We start from the raw sequence: 12378 nt of genomic DNA, 5'->3' as shown, positions 1-12378 counted from the left end.
CCCCCCCAAGACCCCTCCACACCCCCCTACCACCCCCCCGACCCCCTTATAACCCCCAATAACCCCCCTACGCCCCCCATAACCCCCCTAAGACCCCTCCACACCCCCTACCACCCCCCCAACCCCTCTATGACCCCCATAACCGCCCTATGACCCCCTTATAACCCCCAATAACCCCCCTACGACCTCCCATAACCCCTAAGACCCCTCCACACCCCCCTACCACCCCCCCGACCCCTAATACCCCCCAAGACCTCCTTATAACCCCCCCAACCCCTCTACGACCCCCATAACCCCCCTAAAACCCCCTCATAACCCCCTCTGACCCCCCATAACCCCCCTGCGCCCCCCATAACCCCCCAAGACCCCTCCGCACCCCCCTACCACCCCCCGACCCCCAATAACCCCCCCAAGACCCCCTCATAACCCCCTCTGACCCCCCCATAACCCCCCTGCGTCCCCCATAACCCCCCCAAGACCCCTCCACACCCCCCCCACCCCCCGACCCCAATACCCCCCCCAAGACCTCCTTATAACCCCCAATAACCCCCCTACGCCCCCCATAACCCCCTACGCCCCCATAACCCCCCCAAGACCCCTCCACACCCCCCTACAACCCCCCCGACCCCCAATAACCCCCTTAAAACCCCCTCATAACCCCCTCTGACCCCCCATAACCCCCCACGCCCCCCCCCATAACCCCCCCAAGATCCCTCCACGCCCCCCCGCCCCCCCCACGCCCCCCCCCCCCCCCCCGGCTCTCAGAGCGCCTTGCGGGGCCGCTTGAGGAAGGCGAGGGCGTAGTCGCTGGGGGCGGCGCGGGGGGGCGGCGCGGCTGCACCTGGGACTGGGCCGTGAGCTGCAGCTTGATGGCGCTCGAGTTGACGCGGGGGGCGCGCAGCAGCTCCTGCATCCCCCGCATCTTCTCGCTGCGGAACGACAGCCACGGCCCCCCCCCGGCCCCCGGCCCCCCCCCTGCGGCCCCTGCGCCGCCCCTTTAACTCCAGGCCCCGCCCCCTGCGCCCCTAGCCCCGCCCCTTTGCCTCCCGGCCCCGCCCCTTTGCCCGCTAGCCCCGCCCCCTGCGCCCCTTGCCCCGCCCCTTGAGCTCCTTGCCCCCGCCCCTTTGCCCGCTAGCCCCGCCCCCGCCGCTCCCGGCCCCGCCCCCTGCGCCCCTTGCCCCGCCCCTTTACCCCCTGGCCCCGCCCCCTGCGCCCCTGGCCCCGCCCCCTGCGCTACCCCTGGAGCCACTTGCCCCGCCCCCTGAGCCCCTAGCCCCGCCCCCCTGAGCCCCTAGCCCCGCCCCTGAGCCCCTAGCCCCGCCCCTCCTCCCGCCGCAGCCAATCCCCCTCCGCCTGCCCCCGCAGCCCCGCCCCCTTCCGGCTCCGCCCCTCTGGCCGCAGGGGGCGTGGCCGCGCCGCCGGGGGCGGGGCGCCGGCGCTCGGGGGCGCGCTTGGGGGGCGGGGCCGGCTCCTCGGGGCGGGACTCGCGGCGCGGGCCCCGGCGCCGCCCCTCGCGGGGCTCCTCCCCCCCGCCGCCGGCCCCGCCCCTTCCTCCGCCTCCTCCGCGGGCGGGGGGGAGCGGGGGGCCAGGCGGACCTGCTGCCGGACCTGGGGGGGGGCAGGGGTCATGGGGGGGGGGGTCACGGGGGTCACGGGGGGGTCACGGGGGGGGTCACGGGGGGGTCACGGGGTCACAGGGGGGTCAAGGGGGGTCACGGCACATGGGGGTCACGGGGGTCACGGCACATGGGGGGGGCCGGGGGGTCATGGGCACATGGGGGGGGGTCAAGGGGGGTCACCCCCCCCCCCCCAAGCCCTACTTGGGACACCCCAACCCCCCCCAAATCCCCCCTCAAAGCCCCCCTAAATCCCCCCCCAACCCCCCCGAGACCCCCCCCCCAAACCCCCCGGGACCCCCCCCCCAGCCCCCCCCCCCCCCGCCCCCCCCAGCCCCCCCATGTCCCCCAGCTCCCCCTCCATCCCCCTAACCCCCCCGAACCCCATTTCAGAGCCCCCAGCCCCCCAACCCCCCCCCCCCTAAATGCCCCCAAGTCCCCCCCCCAACCCCCCCAGGCCCCCTCTCAGCCCCCTCCCCTGACCCCCCCCCGTGCCCCCCAACCCCCCCCCCCCCAGACCCCATCCCATTGCCCCCAGCCCCACTTCGGACATCCCAACCCCCCCCCCAAATCTCCCCCAAATCCTCCCCCAAACCCCCTGGGACACCCCCAGCCCCCTCCCCCGCCCCCCCCCACCCAGCCGCTCCCCCAAACCCCATCCCAGAACCCCCAACCCTACTTTCAGACCCCCCAACCCCCCCCTAAATCCCTCTAAGTCCCCCCCAAATCCCCCCAAACCCCCAGGACCCCCACCAGCCCCTCCGCCGCCCCCCCCAGCCACCCCAAGTCCCCCCCCAGCCCCCCCAACCCCCCCCAAACCCCATCCCAGAGCCCCCAGCCCCACTTTCAGACCCCCAACCCCCCCTAAATCCCCCAAACTCCCCCCAAACCCCCCAGGACCCCCGCCAGCCCCCCAAACCCCCCAAATCCCCCCCAACCCCCGCCAAACCCCATCCCAGAGCCCCCAGCCCCACTTTCAGACCCCCAACCCCCCCAAATCCCCCAAACTCCCCCCAAGTCCCCCCAAACCCCCCAGGACCCCCCAAACCCCCCAAACTCCCCCCAAACCCCTCCTAAGTCCCCCCAAACCCCCCAGGACCCCCCCAAACTCCCTCCCAAACCCCCCAGGACCCCCCCCAACCCCCCATATCCCCCCCCCAAACCCCCCAGGACCCCCCCCAAACCCCCCATATCCCCCCCAAACCCCCCAAACTCCCCCCCAGGACCCCCAGGACCCCACCCCCAAACCCCCCAGGACCCCCCAGCCCCCCCAAACCCCATCCCGGTGCCCCCAGCCCCACTTCAGCCCCCCCCCCCCCCCCCTAAACCCCCCATATCCCCCCCAAACCCCCCAAACTCCCCCCCAAACTCCCCCCCAAACCCCCAGGACCCCCCAACCGCCCCCCAACCCCCCAGCCCCCCCCAACCCCCCAGGACCCCCCAACCCCCCAAACCCCCCAAATTCCCCCCGAAACCCCCCAAATTCCCCCGAAACCCCCCATATCCCCCCCAAACCCCCAAACTCTCCCCCCAAACCCCCCTAAGTCCCCCCCAACCCCCAGGCCCCCCCAACCCCCCCAGGACCCCCCCAACCCCCAAACTCCGCCCGAAACCCCCAGGACCCCCCAAACCCCCAAACTCCCCCCCCCCCACCCCCCCCCCCAAGTCCCCCCAAACCCCCAGGACCCCCCTAAGTCCTCCCCAAACCCCCTCTAAGTCCTCCCCAAACCCCCCTAAGTCCCCCCCAGCCCCCCAGGACCCCCCCAACCCCCCCAGGGCCCCCCCCCCCCCACCTGCCCGTCGAAGCGCCCGAGGGACTGGACGAGGAAGGTGGCCCAGCCGACGTGCAGCACGGGCGTGGGGCTGCCCTCCTCCCACTTGCAGATCCCGTCGTAGAAGCGCAGGAGGTGGGCGAAGCACTCGGGGTCCTGCAGCGCCGAGCCCCCCCCGGGCAGGGGGGCGTCTGGGGGGGGGCGGGGGGGTCACGGAGGGGCTCCGGAGCACCCCCGAGACCCTAAATCCTTCCCCCCCCTTAAACCAGGCTCCTGCTGGGGAAACCCCCAACGGGGGACCCCAAAATAGGGGATTGCCAATGGGGGGCACCCTAAATGACCCCCCCTTATAAGCCCCACGTGCCCCCCCCCAAATAGGGGGTGCCCCCGAATCTGAAGCGCCCCCCAAATAGGGGGTGCCCCCCAAATGTGGTACCCCAAAAACGTGCCCCCCACCCCCAAATGAAGCCCCCTACCCCCCGATATGTGCCCCTCCACCCCAAATATGTGCCCCCCACCCCAAAAATGTGCCCCCCACCCCCCGATATGTGCCCCCCAACCCAATATAGCCCCCCCACCCCAAAAATGTGCCCCCCACCCCCAATCCCCCCCCAATCCCCCATCCAGGGGGGGCCGCCCCAACCAGGCCTCTCCCCCCCCCCTCCCCAGCCCCAGCCCCACACCCTTGGGGGGGGGCCACCCTAAATGACCCCCCCCCCCTTATAAGCCCCACGTGCTCCCCCCCCCAAATAGGGGGTGCCCCCGAATCTGAAGCGCCCCCCAAATAGGGGGTGCCCCCCAAATGTGGCACCCCAAAAACGTGCCCCCACCCCCAAACAAGCCCCCCACCCCCCCATATGTGCCCCCCCACCCCGATATGTGCCCCCCAACCCCAAATATAGCCCCCCCACCCCAATATGTGCCCCCCCACCCGAAATATGTGCCCCCCACCCCAAAAATGTGCCCCCCCACCCCCAATCCCCCCCCAATCCCCCATCCAGGGGGCCGCCCCCAACCAGGCCTCTCCCCCCCCCAACAGCCCCATCCCCACACCCTTGGGGGGGGGCAATTTAGGAAATATTGGTGGGGGGAGATCCTGGGTGCTATCGGGGGGGGGGGGGGGCACCCCCAAGCTGCCCCCCCCCCCCACCTCGGCCCCGTCGGCGTCCCCGGGGGCTCGGCCGCGTTGGCCGCCTCCTTGAGCAGGTTGGGGATGACGTCGTTGGCCACGTCGAAGAACTCCTTGTAGATCTCCTCGTCCTCCCGGCAGTAATTATAGCTGGGGGGGGGGCAGGTAATTAATTAGGGGGGCTACGGACCGAGGGGAGGGGGGCTACGAACCACGGGGGGGGCTACGAACCCCCAAATGGGGATGGGGGCGACCAAAACCCAACTGCGGCGCGTTGACCCATGGAAAGCCGAAGACCTACGGGGACCCTATAAAAAATGTCCCCCCCACGCCCGGGAGCCCCCCAGGACCCTACAAACTGGTGGGGGCACCCCACAATCCGGGGGGGGCCACCCCCACAACCAGGGGGTCCCACATGAGCCCCCAAATGGGGATGGGGGCGACCAAAACCCAACGGCGGTGCGTTGACCCATGGAAAGACGAAGACCTACGGGGACCCTATAAAAAATGCCCCCCCCCCCAGCCCCCGGGAGCCCCCCAAGACCCTACAAACTTGGGGGGGGGGCACCCACAACCGGGGGAGCCACCCCACAACTGGGGGGGCACCCCACAACTGGGGGTCCCACATGAACCCCCCAAATGGGGATGGGGGCAACCAAAACCCAATGGCGGCGCGTTGACCCATGGAAAGACGAAGACCTACGGGGACCCTATAAAAATGCCCCCCCCCCAGCCCCCGGGAGCCCCCCAAGACCCTACAAACTGGGGGGGGCACCCCACAACTGGGGGGGGCACCCCACAACTGGGGGGTCCCACATCAACCCCCCCAAATGGGGATGGGGGCGACCAAAACCCAACCGCGGCGCGTTGACCCCACGGAAACCCAAAGTCCTACGGGGACCCCATAAAAACGGGGCCCCTCCCGCCCCCGGGACCCCCCGGGACCCCCCAAAGACCCCCCCCGGGACCCCCCCGGACCCCCCCTCACTCCTGGATGACGGTGGCGGTGTCGGCCCAGGCCTCGAGCGCCTCCTTGACGTTCTTGTTGCGGCAGTGGTAGCCGGCCAGGTACATGTAGGGGTAGATGTGCTCGTTGTTGTAGTAGGTCCGTGCCGACAGGATGCCCTACGGGGCCGGGGGGGGGTCGAGGGGGGGGGCATCGCCCCAAATTGCCCCCCCCCCCTCAAAGACCCCCCCCGGCCCCGTTTTACCTTGTGGTAGAGGGTGAGGGGGTCGGGGCGGCCCGGCGTGGGCTCCAGCTCCTCCAGGTCGGCCAAGTTGCCCAGGGCCATGGGGTAGCTGCGCGGGGAGGGGCGGCCTCAGCCCCACGGCGCCGTGGGGCCGGCCCCATAGCTGGGGGGGGGGGTGGGATTTTCCTCCTCCCCCCCCCCCCCCGTGTGCCCCCCGCCACTCACCGCTCCAGGTGCCCCATGTCGTAGAGCAGCCACAGCAGGCGCTGCGGGGGGAGACGGAGATGGGGGCGCCCCACGGCCGGCCCCACGGGATGCCAGCCCCACGGCGTGCCCCATAGGGGTGCCACCCCACAGGGGTGCCAGACCCACAGCATGCCCCCTGGGGTGCCAGCCCCACGGCGTGCCCCATAGCACGCCCCATAGCACATCCCATGGTGTGCCAGCCCCATGGCACACCCCATAGCACGCCCCACAGCACACCAGCCCCACGGTGTGCCCCACAGCATGCCCCATGGCATGAACCCCACAGTGTGCCAGCCCCATAGCATGCCCCACAGTGCCCCATGGCACACCCCACAGCACGCCACTAGAGTGTGCCCCATAGCGTGCCCCATAGTGTGCCCCACAGTGTGCCAGTCCCACAGTGTGCCCCATAGCATACCCCAGCACGCCAGCCCCATAGCGTGCCCCACGGTATGCCCCATAGCGTGCCCCATGGGGTGCCAGCCCCACGGCACGCCCCACAGCGTGCCAGCCCCACACCAGCCCCATGGTGTGCCCCACAGCGTGCCAGCCCCACGGCATGCCCCACGGCACGCCCCATGGCACACCAGCCCCACAGAGTGCCCCACAGCATGCCCCATTGCACGCCAGCCCCACGGCATGCCCCACGGCGTGCCCCACAGCGTGCCCGCCCCACGGCGTGCCCCATGGCACACCAGCCCCACGGCGTGCCCCATAGCATGCCCCACGGCGCACCAGCCCCACGGCAGCCCCACGGCGTGCCAGCCCCACGGCGCGCCCCACCTGCTGGAGCTGCAGCAGCTCGAGGCTGTCGGTGTGCAGGTCGATGGAGGGGTTGATGGCGCACACCATGAAGGCCACCTCCATGTGGCGCGTGCAGCGCAGGTACGAGCCCTTCAGGTACAGCCAGCTCTGGGGGCAACGGGGACAGCGGGGACGTCAGCGGGGGACGGGGACAGCAGCGGGGACATCAGGGACATCAGTGGGGGACAGCAGGGACACCAATGGGGACATCAGGGACAGCAATGGGGACATCAACAGGGGACGGGGACATCGGGGGGGACGGGGACATCAGGGGGGTACGGGGGGACAGCAACGGGGCCATTGCTGGGGGACAACGTGGACATCAACGGGGGACAGCAGGGACAGCAGTGGGGACACGAACAGGGACATTGGGGACATGAACAGGGGGCAGCGGGGACACCGAGGGGGACACCAATGGGGACGTCACTGGGGTACAGTGGGGACATGGTTAGGGGACAGTGGGGACACCAATGGGGACGTTAATGGGGACATTAGTGGGGTACAAGGGGGACATCTTTGGGGGACAGTGGGGACACCAACGGGGACATCGATGGGGACATTCTTGGGGGTACAATGGGGACACCAATGGGGACGTCATTGGGGTACACTGGGGACATTGCTGGGGAACAGTGGGGACACCAACGGGGACATTAATGGGGACATTTTTGGGGTACCAGGGGGACATCTTTGGGGACAGTGGGGACACCAATGGGGACATTAATGGGGTACAATGGGGACACCAATGGGGACATCATTGGGGTACACTGGGGACATAGATAGGGGACAGTGGGGACACCAATGGGGACGTTAATGGGGACATTTTTGGGGGTACCAGGGGGACATCTTTGGGGACAGGTGGGGACACCAATGGGGACACCAATGGGGACATTAATGGGGTACAATGGGGACATTGTGGGGACATTATTGGGGTACAAGGGGGTCATCTTTGGGGGACAGCAGGGACACCAATGGGGACATTAATGGGGACATTTTTGGGGTACAATGGGGACATCTTTGGGGACAGCAGGGACACCAACGGGGACATTAATGGGGTACAGTGGGGCCACCAATGGGGACATCATTGGGGTACACTGGGGACATTGTTAGGGGACACCAATGGGGACATTAATGGGGACGTTTTGGGGTACAATGGGGACATTTTGGGGGGACAGCGGGGACACCAACGGGGACGTCACCGGGGTACAGCAAGAGAAGCACCAAAGACGCCACCGGGGACGCCGAGGGGGGACGTGAAGGGGGACGGGGCCCCCCCCGCTCCCCCAGGACCCCCGGGTGCCCCCCCCGCCCCCCTCACCCTCTCGGCCACGCCGGCGTGCACGGTCTGTCCCCGGCGGTCCTCGTTGCCCTTGCCGTGCCAGGTGACCTCGGCCGTCTGCTCGCCCCCGCGCCCGAAGACGACCCAGGCGTGGTCCTCGGACAGGGCGAGGTGCACGTCCCGCAGCCCCAGCGCCTGGCACGCCCCCACCACCGCAAACGCCACCCCCGAGCTGTCCAGCTTCGTGCCTGGGGGTGGGGGGGGAATGGGATTGGGGGTGGGCGCGGAACTACGCCGCGTCTGGGTGGTGTGGGGGGGCTGCGAAGGGGCCCCAGGGGCAATGGGAGAGCCCCAAAGGGGCTCCGAGGGACATGGGAGGGCCCCAAAGGGACCCCAAGAACCATGGAAGAGCCCCAAAGGGACCCCGAGGAGCAGGGGGAGGACCCCAAAGTCCCTCCAGATGCAGTGGGGCAGCCCCAAAGAGACCCCAAGGATCACGGGAGAGCCCCAAGGTCAACAGGAGAGCCCCAAGGTCAACAGGAGAGCCCCCAGGGAGCCCAAGGACCATGGACCAGCCCCCAAAGGGACCCCAGTGACCATGGGGCATCCTTCAAAGGGACCCCGAGGACCACAGGGCACCCCAAAGCCCCCCCAGGTCCCACGGGAGAGCCCCAAGGGGTCCCCAAGGACCACAAGAGAACCCCAAAGGGACCTTAAGGTCCGCAGGAGAGCTTCAAAGGGACCCCAAGGGCCATGGGAGAGCCCCGAAGTCCCTCCAAATGCAATGGGGCAGCCCCAAAGGGACCCCAAGGAGCAGGGGGTAGACCTCAAAGGGACCCCAAGACCCCTGGGGCACCCCAGAGTCTCCCTAAGTCCCACAGGGCAGCCCCAAAGGGAACCCTAAGGAGCAGGGGGAGGTCCCAAAGGGGACCCCAAGGAGCAGGGAGGCACCCCAAAGTCCCTCCAGATGCAATGGGGCTGCCCCAAAGGGACCCCAAGGACCACAGAAGGGCCCCAAAGGGACCCCAAGGACCATGGGAGAGCCCCAAAGGGACCCCAGGAGCCACAGGAGAGCCCCAAAGGGACCCCTAAGGACCATGGAAGAGCCCCAAGGACCACAGGAGAGCCCCGAGGGGACCCCAAGGACCACGGGAGAGCCCCAAGGGGACCCCAAGGACAACGGGGCAGCCCCCAAAGCCCCCCCACGTCCCACGGGAAAGCCCCAAAGGGACCCCGAGGCCCATGGAAGAGCCCCAAGGTCAACAGGAGAGCCCCCAGGGGAGCCCCAAAGGGACCCCGAGGCCCATGGAAGAGCCCCAAAGGGACCCCGAGGGCCACGGGAGAGCCCCAAGGTCAACAGGAGAGCCCCCAGGGGATCCCCAAAGGGACCTCGAGGCCCATGGGATCGCCCCCAGGGGATCCCGAAGGGACCCCGAGGCCCACGGGGCAGCCCGCACCCCGTCTCACCGGTGATGAAGCTGAAGAGCGACTGGATGTGCGCGCGGTCCTTGAAGTAGGAGCGGCTGAGGCTGTTCCAGATGACGTCGGCCACCTTGCGGACCAGCTCGCGGGACGAGAAGCCGTCGGGGCGCGGGTAGAGCGAGAGGTCCACGGCCCCCGGATCTGCGCCGTGAAGCGGGCGTAGAGGGCGGCCACGATGGACAGCTCGGCCACCGGGAAGTAGGCCAGGGTGTGGGGCTCGGGGCCCGGCCGGGCCTCGAAGCTGAGCCCCGGGACGTTGGTGGGCAGCACGCGGTTGACGGCGAGGAAATGCTCCACGAAGCCCAGCACCAGCGAGAGCAGCACCAGGTCCGGCTCGGGCTGCCGCAGCTCGGCCTCGAAGAGCCGCACCACGGCGCCCACCGAGCGCAGCGGGAACAGCGCCTTCTGCCAGGGCTTCAGCCCCATGGCGGCCCTAAAAGATAAGGGGGGGGGTTAGGAAGGGATTTGGGGGGGGAGGGGGATTTGGGGGGATATTGGGGCATTTTGGGGGGATTTGGGGGCATTGCAGGGGGTTTTGGGGCACCACAGCGCCCACCGAGCGCAGCGGGAAGAGCGCCTTCTGCCAGGGCTTCAGCCCCATGGCGGCCCTGCAACGAGACGAGGGGGTTAGGGGGGCAATTTGGGGGGGGGTTAGAGGGGGATTTGGGGGGATATTGGGGCATTTTGGGGGGATTTGGGGGCATTGCAGGGGGTTTTGGGGCACCACGGCGCCCACCGAGCGCAGCGGGAAGAGCGCCTTCTGCCAGGGCTTCAGCCCCATGGAGGCCCTGCAACGAGACGAGGGGGTTAGGGGGCGATTTGGGGGGGTTAGGGGGGATTTGGGGGGAGTTTAGGGGGGTTACAGGGGATTTGGGGGGTTTATAGGGAATTTAGGGGGTTTTGGGGCACCACGGTGCCCACCGAGCGCAGCGGGAGCAGCGCCTTCTGCCAGGGCTTCAGCCCCATGGCGGCCCTAAAAGATAAGGGGGGGGTAGGAGGAGGATTTGGGGGGGTTATAGGGGGAATTGGGGGGTTTATAGGGGATTTAGGGGGTTTTGGGGCACCACGGTGCCCACCGAGCGCAGCGGGAAGAGCGCCTTCTGCCAGGGCTTCAGCCCCATGGCAGCCCTGCAACGAGACGAGGGGGTTGGGGGGATTTGGGGGGTTAGAGGGGGATTTGGGGGAGTTTAGGGGGTTACAGGGGATTTGGGGGGGTTTATAGGGGATTTAGGGGGTTTTGGGGCACCACGGCGCCCACCGAGCGCAGCGGGAGCAGCGCCTTCTGCCAGGGCTTCAGCCCCACGGCGGCCCTAAAAGATAAGGGGGATTTGGGGGGGTTAAAGGGGGATTTGGGGAGAATTGGGGGATTTGGGATGATTGAGGGGGGTTTGGGGGCGATGGGGGGGACTTGGGGGCAGATTTGGGCTGATTGGGGGGTTAGAGGGGGGGTTGGGGTGATGGCGGAGGGATTTGGGGTGACTAAGGGGGGTCAGACAGGGACTGGGGTGAATTTGGGGCTTTCTGGGGTGGTTTGGGGGCAGATCGGGGCTTTTGGGGGGGGGATTTGGGGGGCAGCGCGCTTTGGGGCTGTTTGAGGGAAAATTGGGGCCTTGGGGGGTATTTGGGGGCAAAGGGGGGGATTGGGGCCATTTTGGGGGGCTTGAGAGCGATTTTGGGGCAGTTTGGGACGATTTTGGGGCAGTTTGGGACGATTTTGGGGCAGTTTGGGGCGATTTCGGGGCATTTGGGGGCGATTTCTGGCATTTTGATGGCTCCAGAGCGGGAAAATGGCGGCCAGGGCCCCCCCCGGGGCTTTGCGGGGCCCCCACAGGGCCAGGACCCGGCCCCGGCCCCCCCGTCCGGTCCCCTGCCCCCCCCCCCCGGAGCCTCCCCCGGTCCCTCCCCGCACCCCCCGCCCCGCCGCCCCCCCTCACCGTGGCCGCCACCGGCGGCAGCGCGCGGAGCACGTCGGGGAGGGGGCAGGGCCCGCGCGGGGCCCGCTGGGAGGTGTAGTTCTGCGCGCGGGGCGTGCTGGGAGTTGTAGGCGCGGCGCGGGAAACGGGCACGCAAGGCACGACGGGAGTTGTAGGCGCGGCGCCGTGAAGCTGTAGCGGCGCGCGGGGTGTGCTGGGAGTTGTAGGCGCGGCGCGGGAAATGGGCGCGCGAGGCATGACGGGAGTTGTAGGCGCGGCGCGGGGCACGATGGGAAGTGTAGGCCGGGAGTGCGCTCGGCGGCCGCCATTTTGTCTCCGTGGAGGCCCCGATCTCACCCGAAATCGCCCCGAACTCGCCGGAAATCGCCCCAAATTGCCCCCAAATCGGCCCAACCCCCGGGATCGCCCCCAATACCCCACATTTCCCCCTGAATTCCCCCTAAGCCCCAATTTCGCCGCAAATCGCCCCAAACCGTCCCCGAGCCCCCAAATGCCGCTGCAGCACCCCAAGGCTCCCCCTCCCCCCATTTCCCCCTCTCCCAAGCCCCCCACGGAGCCCCAGGCCCCGCCCCAATCCACAGGCCCCGCCCGCAGGCCGCTCCCCCCAGCCCCATCTGTCTGAGACCCAGGCCCCGCCCCCTTTCAGGCCCCTCCCCCTCGGGCCCCGCCCCTTCCGGCCCCACCCCTTTGTGCATCGTCCCTTGAGGCCCCGCCCTCCCCAGACCCCGCCCTCCTCAGGCCCCGCCCCTCTGACCCCGCCCCCTTCATCACGCCCCGCCCCCTTCCCTCCCAGGCCCCGCCCCCTCAGGCCCCGCCCCTCTGACCCCGCCCCCTTCCATCACACCCTGCCCCCTTCCCTCCAAGCCCCGCCCCTTCCCTCCCAGGCCCCGCCCCCTTTCACCACGCCCCGCCCCCTTCCCTCACAGGCC

At 69.3% G+C, this 12378-nt stretch overlaps 1 protein-coding gene across 1 annotated transcript; it reads right to left on the bottom strand.

Annotated features, from left to right (window-relative positions):
• Positions 1 to 761: 761 nt before the first annotated feature.
• Positions 762 to 11821, bottom strand: LOC136788776 (menin-like). Its single transcript, XM_066987456.1, is given in 15 exon segments — positions 762 to 820; positions 823 to 954; positions 957 to 1067; positions 1450 to 1546; positions 1549 to 1608; positions 3410 to 3570; positions 4528 to 4667; positions 5506 to 5642; positions 5729 to 5816; positions 5933 to 5973; positions 6737 to 6865; positions 8073 to 8281; positions 9501 to 9647; positions 9650 to 9948; positions 11450 to 11821. Coding segments are annotated over 15 exon segments (2118 nt in total). The 5' UTR covers positions 11758 to 11821.
• Positions 11822 to 12378: the final 557 nt, after the last annotated feature.

Source organism: Anser cygnoides, chromosome W (genome assembly GCF_040182565.1).
Source record: "Anser cygnoides isolate HZ-2024a breed goose chromosome W, Taihu_goose_T2T_genome, whole genome shotgun sequence".
Lineage (NCBI taxonomy): Eukaryota > Metazoa > Chordata > Aves > Anseriformes > Anatidae > Anser > Anser cygnoides.
This window is presented reverse-complemented; position numbering and strand designations above follow the sequence as displayed.